This window comes from Anguilla rostrata, chromosome 14 (genome assembly GCF_018555375.3).
Source record: "Anguilla rostrata isolate EN2019 chromosome 14, ASM1855537v3, whole genome shotgun sequence".
Taxonomy (NCBI): Eukaryota; Metazoa; Chordata; class Actinopteri; order Anguilliformes; family Anguillidae; genus Anguilla; species Anguilla rostrata.
In genome coordinates, this window is record NC_057946.1 from 19,865,489 (window position 1) to 19,878,823 (window position 13,335).

At 39.8% G+C, this 13,335-nt stretch overlaps 1 protein-coding gene across 11 annotated transcripts in view; it reads right to left on the reverse strand.

Annotated features, from left to right (window-relative positions):
• Positions 1-13,335, reverse strand: part of sema4d (sema domain, immunoglobulin domain (Ig), transmembrane domain (TM) and short cytoplasmic domain, (semaphorin) 4D) — a 43,270-nt gene that overhangs the window by 15,728 nt on the left and 14,207 nt on the right. For 4 of the 11 annotated variants that reach the window (XM_064306927.1, XM_064306924.1, XM_064306925.1 and 1 more), the window contains 2 exons: positions 12,551-12,652; positions 4,948-5,017 (listed from right to left, as the gene is read on the reverse strand). The exons of 1 other annotated variant lie outside the window; for it this stretch is intronic. Coding sequence is in view for 4 of the 10 variants with exons in the window: in XM_064306931.1 (XP_064163001.1) it covers positions 12,551-12,588 (38 nt within the window). In the remaining 6 variants the exon portion in view is untranslated. The remainder of the gene's footprint in view (positions 1-4,947; positions 5,018-12,550; positions 12,653-13,335) is intronic. 6 more of the 11 variants (XM_064306931.1, XM_064306923.1, XM_064306921.1 and 3 more) reach the window with 2 other exon arrangements.

The following is a 13,335-nucleotide window of genomic DNA, read 5'->3' on the forward strand; positions in this document are numbered from 1 at the left end:
CGCTGGCATTGGCTGCAGAAACTCATTGATCAGACAGCAATACGCATGCACTCCGAGTACCATACTGCCGGAACCTTTCATTTCCCCTCTCGCTGGGGAAATTACAGTCCTTTCTTTCCCAGGCACCATCTCTCCATTTCTGAAGTTTCAACAGTTTTCCTCCTGAGATTTACTGCTCGTGTCACCTCAGATAAACTCTGTTTTGACCCTGCTCAGAGTGAACTCGTGCCTGACCCCCCCTGCCCCCCACCCCACCTCATTTTGTATATCAGTCGGCCTGTTTGCACACAGTGTGGCAACCAATGAATTAAATTCCTCTGTTTAATCACTGCGCTTAGAGCACTTGGCCCCTTCAGGCAAAAACAGTGACCTTTCTCAGTTACGCAAGTTAACTCAGATGTTCTGAGGTTCAGATCATGGTAAATGAAAAGAACACTGAATCCATGTGGGTATCTGCAGCCTTATTCCAGAATCTGTGCTGGAGACCATAAAACACACGGTGCTCTGACATATTTGCTATTCTGCAGCCTGTGTCATGCTTCACTGAAACTCAATCCTTTAGGCGAAGCAGCTTCATGATGACAGACGTTAGATGTACTATAAATAATGTCAAAGCAAAGTTTGTGGTCTGGCAATGGATTTGATGATTTAAGCATGACATCATGCTCCTAGCTATTGTATGTAAAGAATTCCTTACAACCACTGAATTGAGACAATCAGCCCTACTAGATGCACACCTCATGCCCGCAAGAAACTTCCTTCTCAGAAACCACTTAATTCTTCCTCTGAAGATGCTCTTCCTGGTTTTTTAAAGAGCTCAAAAATGTCAAATGACTAAATATGTAATACAAGGTTTCAGTCTTATACAATGTATAGTTGAGACAATTCAAGTTTATAGCCTGTCAAGTTGTCCAAGAAGGCTCTTGTGAACATTACCAAAACAATGACAGGTGATACATAAACATAACCCCTATATTCCAATATGGTCAACCTTTAAACAAACAAATCTCTGCAAATGTGCCTGAAAACCACAGAGCACATAAAAGCAAATTATGTGAAGAATGGCTATTGCAAATTACAGAGAAACGGGAGCAAGTGATTGTCAGGTTGGGTCATGGCGCTTTGCTTATCCATACATATTCGACTCAAGTGGGTTAAAAAGACTGGATGAAGCACGGAAATCCTGAAGTAAAGGCAGGGAAACTGGGCAAAGCCAACACTGTGCAAAGCATACAAAAATAGATAGTCTCAGACATAATTGCTATATGCAGGATGCATGCTGAGTTTGCAACCTAACCTAAAGTGGCCACACGAAAGAGAAATTAAGGGTCAGCTCTTGTAAAAGGATATATTTAACTGGTGATGGAGGGCTTTTCAAAATAACACACCCTCTCTGCAGCTCACATGGCCCAAGGAGCAAAATACAAACACTGAAATTGCACAGTTTGAGTTTATGACTCCCTGCAAAGCGCAGCCCAGCAGCAGTACACTGCTACGACCAGTCATTCCCACAGTAGCATGTTGCAGGTTTAACAAAATTTTTTAAAACATTAATAAAATAAATAATGTTATCAACACCAGTTTACTTGTGCTTGGAATGTGCTTCAATGAAAAAGGAACATTCACTAAAGGGTTAACACACAAAAAAAGCAAAAAAAAAAAAAATTATATTTTTACTCATATTGACTATTGATTGGATCTAGGCTAGGCTAGGCTGGCTGCCACACTCCCCTTGCAGACCATGCAAAACCCTAGCTGCCAGACTTATGAAATATTGTGGTACGAAACTGTATGATAACAAATGGTCCTTCCAGAAAAGATAACACCGGTTCTAACTGCAGAGCATCAGCTGTAAGGTTTCAGATTCAGTTAACAGAACACATGCCAAAGGAGAAAAAAATTTAATAAAATACCAAGTTGACCGAGGTAGGTCAGAAACATTTACGGAATATGACCTTGTCTCAGTAAAGCTTATCAGAATGTATACTCTTGGAGTAAATATGATCCATTATACAGAACCTGAGAATGCAACTCCCCGACTATTTTAAGAGACATGAAAGAGCAATGGCAATTTTAGGGCCTTCTGTTGCAGTTACCAGTGATATCCTGAGGCAGGTGCCTGGAGGACCACGGCTGGTATGGATGTAGCCACAGGAGGGTATCCAGTTCAACCTTGGGAGTTGGATCATTTACAAGCCACTGTCAATACCATACCTCCATGCCCATAACCCAGGAAATGTTTACAGCACATTCAAAAAGTGACAAAGCCAGGGACGTCCATTACTAGAGCTCCCAGGGGCAGAGATCAGGTTTCAATCATTATGGTCAGACATACTGATAACAAGGAGCTATCCATTTCATCTCACTGCCATGAACAAGCAAGGCATTTGTAGTATTGGTCCAATCGCATAGGTCCAATTGGTCCAATTGCACATAAAAATATTAAAAATTGACTTCATCACATGAAGTAAGAAGCACAGGCAGGCTTGCTGTGCATACGATCAGATATTCCTCGTTCAGTATTTAGTCAATGTCCATTTCAAATGTATAAAGACAAATGAAATGCACTGGGTAAGCATACGCTTCACTTAGTATTGCTTACCATTTTGGTGGCTGTCATCACAGGCAGCAAAAGAACAGAAGGAAGTTTTGAAAATGACTCCAACTCACTTCAGGACTGAAAATTATAATTCTACTGGACAATCTGTAAAAACTTACAAAAATTTATTTTTTTTATAGAAGAGCCATTTGTTAGTTTTTTTAAACTAACATTACATGCAATTACATTTGATCAGGGATAAAATGACTTTATTGAGATTCATATCAAACATCTCAATGTGCCTACAGAAAATACGCATTAAACTTAAGGATAACAACTTTCAAGAGAAGGCTCCTTGTTGTTGCCGCAAGCTATCTTTAGCATGGCACCAATTTCATGGTCTGACTTAGTTTAGGAGAAACAAAAAACCCCTTTAAGTCCCCTGTGAAAACTCACACCACCCACTGGCACTCAAACACTTCCAGCTTGTCCTCTGGAACTTGGCACTCACAACTAAACTACAAATGTCCCTGCTTCCCAAGAAGATGGCAGCAATGTCAATGCATTCCAAAAGAATTTTCAACAAATCCTGCCAATAGTCATTGTCTATGATAAAGCTAAAGTATCAGGAATAATGATTGCACTTTAAATATAGTGGAGCACTGTAGTTCTCTTTCAGCAGGACTTATTCAACATGTCTTCTTCAAAAACCAGTGTTCTGCTGCTCAGTCTTCTTGTCCTCACGTCTGATTCTCCACTGATTAATTCCACTCAGTGGCTCCCTGCTGCTTCTTGTGTTTGCCTCATAACCTTTGCTCTAGTTACCACTGAATTCATTGTTCTGCCCCTTTATCTTCAAACTATCACTTCTTCCGAAACCCCTCTCATGCCCAGTGACCACCCTACACTGGCCAAATTTACTCCATGTTCTCATTGGGCAATCTGTCTTAAGGGCTCCACACCTGGCAGATAATTTCCGAGTATCCTAGTAACTTCTAAGACCACCACTACGACCATTTTCTCAATTTCACCCACTGTTCAATCTACTATTTGCCTCATGCAATATGGATGCATTTGTATGGTTCTAATAGCATACCATAATTTGATTTAGCCTAGCATGGCTCACTTAAACCGAACATATTAAAAGGCTTGGCCAATAACTGAGATTTAAAAGAAACTGATTTCCATTTCTGTTGCTTCATACAAAAGATGAGCTCACAATACACCTTGGTTTATATAGCACTGTTATTGCAACTGAAAATAATCAGATTAAATCTGTGAATTTCCAAACTTGAACACCATCAAAAAGAATTTGCATTGGCTTGCTTGTACATTACAATTACTGATGGTATGTGCAATTATAGCTGTGAACAGCTACATAAAGAAAAATTGTCTTTGCATGCTAAAAACACACCCACTGTTCTCAAATTAAAAGGCAAAACCCGTCCCTGATAAAAGCAAACCATCATCTACAAGTTATTTAAGTTCCAGGTACTAAGTACACCCTTTGTGGAAATTATAAGAACATTTCCATGGAGATGAGAAGTAGGCCTACTACTTTGGTCAAACCATGCTATTAAGGTGGAAACCACCAGCAGCAAATGGAAAACAAAACGGTACCACGGCTCACTTACAAGTGGACCAGGTTCAACCTCACATGCTAAATATTGCTCCTCAAAATCACAAATGACCCTTATTTTTAAATTTACGTTTTATACACTGATCTCCTTACAAAGTTCAATTGTGTGAACAAACCTATCTGATTACAGTGATTACAGCTCAGGTTACATCTCTGCGGGGATATTAATTCTCTGAATCAAATTGACTTCATGCATGATTGTACACCTACGCTGCCTTAAAAAGTTCACAATTTCTATCAGCAGCTTTCTGTGGTGCTGTGACAGCACAGTAAATAACAATAGCAATGCCAAGTAGATATTCTTTTAAGTAAGGTCACAATTATGAAAACATGCCATACTTTATGGGTTGTTTTATAGAAATAATGCATGCACTAAAATCATACACAATAAACATAATACTTACCTGAAAATCAGGAGTTACACTCACAATAATATCTATAGTCAGAATAAGAACACTGTTTTTATTGTTATTGAACAATAATACTATCAAATTAATTATAGTGCTTTGCCTCGTAGCCCAGGCCTGCCTAACAGTGAACAGTGGGAACAAAAAGAGGTAAAGACACCCAATCACCTCATTTAAAAACGAGAAACAGCCTCTTTCATTTTTGCTAAGACAGAGAAAAAGTAGTAAAATAAAAGCAGTAATGACATCACCCCAGCCCCTTCCATGCACCAAATAAAGATAAATCTGAAGTCAGGCCTAGACATGCAGCATTCGTGCGGCAGCATGCAAGCCCAGGAGCGTCCAAGCACTTTTTCTCTGACCTGTAGCTCTTCCACGAAGCTCTACTAGACGGAGAGGCCTTCCTTCAGGGAGAGTTACAATATTCTCATGCTATGGAAAAGAGAACAAAATTATGAATGACAGTTATCACGGTGTTGACATCATTGGTTAGGTGGTGTCACAGTGAATTAATACCCATCATAATGTCAGCTTTACCATTATGGATTGCACAGTACATGATCAACAAAGCATAAAACTACAACTAAAGATTTCTTCACAGGAATTTTTTTGTCTTTTTTTGGAACACAAACTAGTGAACACAGAACACTACATATAAGTTCATACGACAAATTCCTTCAGATATACATCACATTATAGTGGAGTATATCTAAAGGAAGAATAAGCAGCAGTGTCTCCTCATGACTTTGCCCAATACAAAGAAAGGACAGATGCAGTATCCACCCTGAAGAAAAGGTTGGCCCTTTTGCCCCTGCATTGGCTCTCATTTCCCAATAGCTGCAGGGCTTTGTACACATAGGAAGAGTAGCAGTCAGCATTCAAATGACAAGACAAGAAGGTTCAAAGGTCACAGAGATGGACAATGCAAAAGTGCAAAAGTTACAGCCTTGATGGGCCAATAAGAAGGGACAGCACTTTAAAGATGCAAACATGAAAATTTCATATTAACTTGTAAAGTGATGAAACATAAATGGGAATTAAGATTTAGAAACAGGCAACGTCCACAGAAAACATAAACCAGCACTGGTATCACAGAATTAGCAAACTAAAACATCAAAGAGCAGGAGATGCAATTTTTGTATCGGGATAAAGGTGTTTCTAGTATGGCAGTATGTCAAGATAGCAGTTGCATGTCAAGATGGCAGTTGCATTAATCTATCAGCAAAAAAGTTCAAAAGCCGAAATATTCACCAATTAAATTCTCCATGTATATCTTAACATGCTTCTGTATTCCCAGCGAGTTGCAGCTTGATCGCCATATTCTGTTTGTGCTGCCCACACAGAGCAGACAGTGACAACTGACTCCTCCAAGACTGTAAGACATCAACAGACAATGCATGCTGCATGCAGCAAATATGTTCACTTGTTCTCCTACATCCAAGGTGGTTATTGTGCGCGAAACTCCTTTACAGCATATTTGACAAACATAAATAAATATATAAATAAATAAATCTCAAACCAAAATTCAAATATTAATCGCAAAGCATGATTCAGCCCTTCTGATTCCTCGTTCCGGGGTGAAAGGGAAAGGCGACAGTGCAGGAAAGGAAGGTCATCACTCTCCAGAAGCCCACTGACAGATGGCCAACCCTCCTTTCAGACTCTTTTTCTCCTTTCTGTCAATGTGCTTCCCCACGCAAAATTAAAGCACTTCAAAAGGATGAAAGCCCCCTGCTCAAAGGGGACAGGGGACCATGCACAAGACTTAACTCGCCAAGAGGTCTGCCCTCAAAACTGATGCAAATCCACCAACGCAGATATGAAATGCATCCACCGCAAAAACCATCCAATGCCATCTTCAAATTTGTACTACAGAACATGGTAAAAAAAAATATTTTAAAATGCATCCACTGCAAATTAATATCAAATTGCTAAAGCAAAACAAAGTGCAGCAGTATGCTTTTGTAATTTGATATTTTATACCAACCATTTTGACCAAAATATGAACTAAGAAATTAAACAAACATGAAAATCCTTTGTTTCCCACACACCCATGTGCCACACTGCTTAACTATCATTATTCTATAGGAGAGAGTTCATCTAAATTTAGGTCACATACCCTTCCCCCACCACCTCCCCAAACCTAAGTGTATAAATTAGCATTTCTAAAAGGGCCAATACGAGACAGCCTCTGTTACAAGCTTTCTCTTTCCTGAAAAGATTTTAATTATGCTTTCATTAAAGAATGTTCAAATTAAAGCTTGTTAAAATAATGTTCAACTGTGTATAGTATGAAATCTTGATAGAAATGCACTACTTACACAAATCAGTACACCATTGGAATCAAGACTACAATATTCTCAGCATTTCTGCATCATAAACAAGACCACAGAATTTGGAAGATGCACTCAAATATCAGTTAGGGTTTCATTTTTGTATTTTTTTAAACATTATTATTGTTTATCCATCTAGTTCGGGCTTAGCTCCAAAGCACTGCTCATGAAAACTGAACACATGATCTCAGAAACCACTCTTGCAGAGACTGTTGTGGTTGATAGCCTGAGCTGAAAAAGTCCTCAAACTCTACTCAATAATAGAGGAGTACATGGTGCTGCCTACTCAGAACCTCAAAAGACACAAGGGGATGACAGCCTTACAAATGGATGGACAAAGGTTCAAAGGTCAAAGCATCCCTTGCAGACAGAGGAAATAGTTTAATTTGAGTTCCCAGTGCAAGACATCTCAATTCAATGCAGCCTGAGAAATGCACCAGCGGTGCGCCACTCCCCAGCAGAGAACTCTGCCAGAACTGAGGAAGTCCAGATGACAGGAAAGGAAGTCCAGATGTCTCATAATTTCATTTAGGACAAACAATTGGTGATGACGCCCGATAAGCCGATGACACTGCATAGGATGCGAATACGATCCTTCTCCAAACGATGCTGAAGTAAGTCAGTGCATGACGACAGCTCAGAATGATGGCTAAACGATGGTAGGAATACTGACTTCCCCTTGAACCTTGATCCAGTTAAATCAATGAGCAACAGAGTAATGCTCCACCCTATATCCATGTCTTCAGCCATTTAAACCAGACATGAAAAAACAAAGTAGCCAGCAAATGAGCCGACCCAGCCTCTGAGGGACTGCCTTCGGAACATAACTGGATTCCAGTCTTCAGAGATAGCGGTACTCTGCAGCTGACAGTCCTCCATGACAAGGCTCTTGAACTTTGAACTGATGCCATATGTGGAGGAGTTTCTCCCCCCCCCCCCAACCCCCCCGCGCCAGTGACTTTCACAAACACGCACGGCGGCTGGGAAACGCCACTCATCCCCCCGCCATGCGGCCCCTCCCTTAAAGACACTGCCGCATTCTTCTCCTGGCTGTCATGCCTGACATCTATAAACATCTCACTGTCAAGACAGGCCTGACAGCATCAAGCAGCGTGGGGGAGGGAACAGAGACACTGACAGAGACTGGGCGATGGCTCTTTTAACACCAGCTCTGTTTAAACAGGGAAATGCGCTGTGATTGGAACCGTTTAGATCTCGTATCAAACGTACTGCAATTACATTTCCAATATAATTCCATTAAGGACATTTCAATGCTCTCAAAAAATGATTGTGATTTTTTTTTTTTTTTTCTAATTTACTATATTTTCCCTAAACCACTTCTGGAAGAAGCATGACACCCACACCACACAGTAGCAGCAATTATAGACAAATATCACATTCAGGGTCTTGTTTCGCACACTAATTATTCCATTAACAAATAATAAAATCTCCAAATGTACATCATTCTGTAAGAAACACTGGTCTAATCACACAGTGGCTGATTTCCAACCACGATAGACACTCTAGTTGATACACTTAGGCAAATAGTTTTCTTAAAAACTCAATTGCACGTATGTTTGCGCGCAGCCTAGGTTGAATGAAAACGTAGCCGATGTGACAAAACTGCTGTAGTAGAAAGAGGTGAAAATAGTTTAGGATCATAATATACTCAGACTGTACAAAGACTAGATGCCTCAAAGCATACAACATAGTTATCGCTCTACTCATCTCAGACACTTGCACAACCATGCCACTAACCATGCACATCAGGTCAGAAACTCCTGTCATAAACAGCAACTTTTCTGGAAAACTTTCAAGTGAAATAGTGAAATATTGAACATTGATTAAATATTGAATATTTAATGTTGATTGCAAATTTGAAACTCACCACATTTCTCATCCAAGCCTTTTTCCAACCTGCTTGCTGGTTATGATAAAAGGGCTATCAAGCTTGCAAATTGGTATACTTTCTGGTTAAGGGTATCAGCCATGTAACTAATACTAGGTACTTACTGGTTAATCATGTAATCCATTCTGCCCTAGTTACCTCATCAGAGCAATGCAGTCACAGTAAACCTCTTTTAATTACAAATAAGGTGAAATCCCAGCATATTCTCCACAATGAATGAATCCAGCGCAGAATGAGAGGCAAAAAGGATTATAGATGCTTGAACTGCAACAGAGCAAATCCCTGTCTACAAAACCACAAATCTGGCAGTGGAACCATTGTGCCCCAGTAGAAAAATTGCATACAAAAGGCCCCTGTATTTACAACTCATGAATGATACAAGCACAAAACAGTCCATAGCCACAGCACACCTCCTGCGCATGCGCCTCCAAAGGTCGTCCGTGAGTGAGTGAGTGACCACAATTTGCGGCACATAGCCCACGGCGGCAGTCCTGCGGCACCATGGGAAAAACAGGGTTTTTAGAGTGCACTCCAACAACTGAAGTTTTCTATGGTAAATGGCAGTCAGAATAAAAGCACACCTATACAACACAGACATACATTAGAGATGCTTGGCATATTAATGCATGATTATGACCATCAGCCTGAGCCATGTTCTAATGCTCAACATAATACTAATTAATGACAAAATACTTTTACACCACCAGCATAGAAGGAACGGTTAATCCACATGGGCTGCATGAGAAAACATTTCAATCAAATACATATTCTTGAACACAGCTGTGACTTTCCACACACATTTTACACGCAGTGCCATGTTAAATCGTGACCCTTGCTGGAGTCATGATTTCAGGCTGCAGAAGTTCTTGACCATGTGACTTGGGCGGCATGTGACCGGCGTTTCACCCCGTATCCTCAAGACGCCACCGAAGGCACTCTAACCTCAGCAATTATTCCATAAAACAGAACAGATGTGACCAATTATGCCATCTAGTATGACACAGGTAATAGTCAGCAAGTGATTAATAGATGCAGCAATAACATCCATCCAACACTGAGGAACCCAGTGTAAAACTTCCACCAGATTTAATCACCAATGGATATCACTTGTTTTTTTGCAACATGCAATGCTTTGCTACATTTAACACAACAGGCCAACATTCAAAATAAAAAAATAAACAAGTTTTGACAAAGGTCTGGGGGACATTCACATATTAGCATCACACAAGAAAGAGGATGTGCGTCAGGATCCCAGCTAATTAAGATCACAGGCATAATCCAAAATAAGTATAGAATATTTTCTGTTCTTTTAATCAGTAAGCATCATCAGTGTTGTGAAAAAGGTATTATACGCATTATAAGCTACCTAGATATACTCCGGGTGTTTAATAAACAAAAATGCACTTATGTTAGCTGTCAACTGGCATAGCAGTGTCGCTGAATGCAACATATAGCCTAGTTACAGTTAGCTAGCTACACATCTGTAGCCTGATTCTCCCAAAAGGCAGACACAGGCCTAACTTCAAAAAATTCAATGCAAATCACTGTCTGAAATTTTCCTGAAAATAGTCTTGTAAAATAAATTAAGGAATGTGAATTTCAGAATACTGTGAAACCATTAGGCCGATAGCCTATATGTTAGGGCAGTCATCATACTGCCCAAATATCAGTAAGTTACAATGTTCGCATTTATTTTAAGGTGAGTCTACATGTTCAGACAATCCACTTGTTGCAATCGTATGATCGAGACAATTAATGTTCCACAGTGCCTCGTAGTGGTGGGGAGGAGATGGAAATTACTATGAGCCCTACTTATGATGCAACACACTACATGGTCTTCTGTTACAAGCAATAGGCTAACTAATTGGAATAATCCATAAAATGTAACACATTAATTTGGGATACATCATACTACTTTCACAGGACATTTAACTCAAAACATGAAGATACGATATTAGGCAGAGACTGGAGAAGGGTCCAGAAGCAGCATGAATCTTAAGTAGCATCATGTTGAGGGTGGGCATTGTTTAGTGCCAGTTACAGGGTCAGTTTCTCCAGTTCTCTTCCACTTCCTTTTGGCAGAACATTTATCATTCTTCCAGACGAACAATCGTGCTACAACACAGACCAGCACAGGCAGAACAATAGACAACTAAATCTGGGCCTCCATCACCCCTTGCAGTGGTTGCTAGGATACCTTTGATCATTTAGACAGCTTGTCAAAGAACTCATCACTTATTTAAAATCAAACCAGAAAAAAAGCATTATTTTTTCACTTGTAAAAACCTAAGAGACCGTAAAAAAATTTAAATTAAAAGTTGTGAAGACTCAATCTTCGACAAACTCAATTGGTGAAGTAAAAAAAAAAAATCAGTGTTAAAGAAAGAACAAAATGCACTTTTAGACAAGGATCAACTTTAAACATCAAACAAATGTGATTTGTGACCGTTTTATCTACAGGGCACCTCCTCTAGAGCTAAGAACACACTGTGAAACGAAAGGACGACTGTGACTGCAACCAGACAGGATGTCCTCTCTTTCTGTAACAGAGTGGCACTACGCACAGGGGTTAATGTTCCTTAACGTCTGAAAGCTGAACAGGTGTGGCTCAGCGTGGTGCTGGACTGGGCTGTGCTGCCAAGGCTCGGCTCGCAGCGAGCCACCATCACCACACACGCACACGCACACGCACAGCCCACCCTTTCCTCGTTCCAGCAATCTGTGACATGGACACGGCTGGCCGACTCAAGAGGTGTGAAAATACAAATTCATCATATCGCCATGCCAAGCGTCGTCACTGACAATATTCCAGCTCTTTTTTCTTTTTTTTCCCTTTAAATAGATTTTCCAATGATTATAACTACACCGGTCATAAAAAGGTAAAAATGGCTGCAGAAAATTGTAACCCATCTTAAAGACTATTGTGACAGATACCTTTGTATCATTGGGCCAGCTATGTGTGGGGAGGTTAAAGAACTGAACTGCTTCAGTTTTTTCTTTGTCTTTGTTAGGTTAAATCCTAACTTAATCGGGATGTTGCAGTCGTACTCTTATGAGAGGCACGTAGCCTACACACACAGCCTTTAGTGTGTAGTTTTTAAGCATGGCACATGGGCTACACATAAAATATATTAGAAAATATTCTCACAATATAATCACTTATTGCATGAGATGGATTGTAATGATCCACAACAAAGTTTAATGTACATTGCGGTCTATTACACCAGTTAAGACAATACACAGTGCGCTTAATTGCTCAACACACACCCGCACCTTTGTTCTTTCCATTCCCGATTAAATGTTTTCCACAATGAGGCTGCAACTTGCACTAATTTCTCCGGCCTATTTGGCCCATTTTGCGCTCATTGTTTACTCTGAGAACCAGCGACTCCCAGGCCTAGGCTGAGGGCTGGTGGCATGGGTTCAATCTTTCCAAATGAATGACTCTGCCAGGAAAACAAAAGGCAGTCAGCAGCTACAGCAAACATACCAGAGCAGAGGAGCATGCAAATGAAGCCTCAAGGAAATGGCATACGTCTCAAAGGGACGCAGAGAGACACTTTACAGCTATACCAAGACAGACATACAAGTCCAATAAAACGTTATTGTTAGGGTTTGTGTAAGAAGCCTCAGTTATAAGGACATGCAGGGATAAACAAAAACTCAGGACAGACTATTCTGCTTCTGTTAATCTAGCAATTTGGAAGAAGAAAAATAACTTACTTGTCCATCATGGTTTCAACTAGTGAATACGGATTCATGAAATTGCCGGTTTTCAGCACAGAATCCAACAGTTGAATACAGCTGAGGATGATTCCAACTCACCTGGGAAGTAAAAATAAAATAACATGAAATAAAAAACATTGGCATTGCAAATAAGTTCAAACCACATGGATCAAGCCAGAGACAAAACAAAAAACTTATCGTATGTTAATTTTGAGTAATATGCACTTGGGTTAAATGATTATATGGTGTCATTTAAAATTTTAGACTAGAGTGCATCACATCAACATATTCATAAAAAATTCCCTGTATCTCAACCACACAAGTGTTCTTTTCACAACTGAGATTCTGAGTACAGTGCAGGTTTTGCAATTTAAACAAAGGGTGCCATTCCCTATAGCCAATAGGTCTTGTCATTTTTGCAACCATTAAATTTATGATTCAAAATTCAAAATAATTGACTTTGCTTATTGGCAAATTATTGGGTTATTATTGGGTTAACTTCGCAGATATCAATCTTTAAGCTTAGGGTGGAGACCCTATTTCAATGCAGAATTAGAAGCCTAGATGCAGCTTGCATCAAGGCTTCTCCTCAAGACGAACAACAATGACAAATAATTATACGGATTAAATATTGTCTTTGTAGTTTATCAAGTAAACAACACTTGGGAGTTTACATCCAGGAAAATTCCTGTTTGTTAGCTAAACAAACAAGGAAGATAAAGACATAATTACAAAGTTATGATGATGATACACTGTTCCCAAAACAAAATTTGAATGTAATA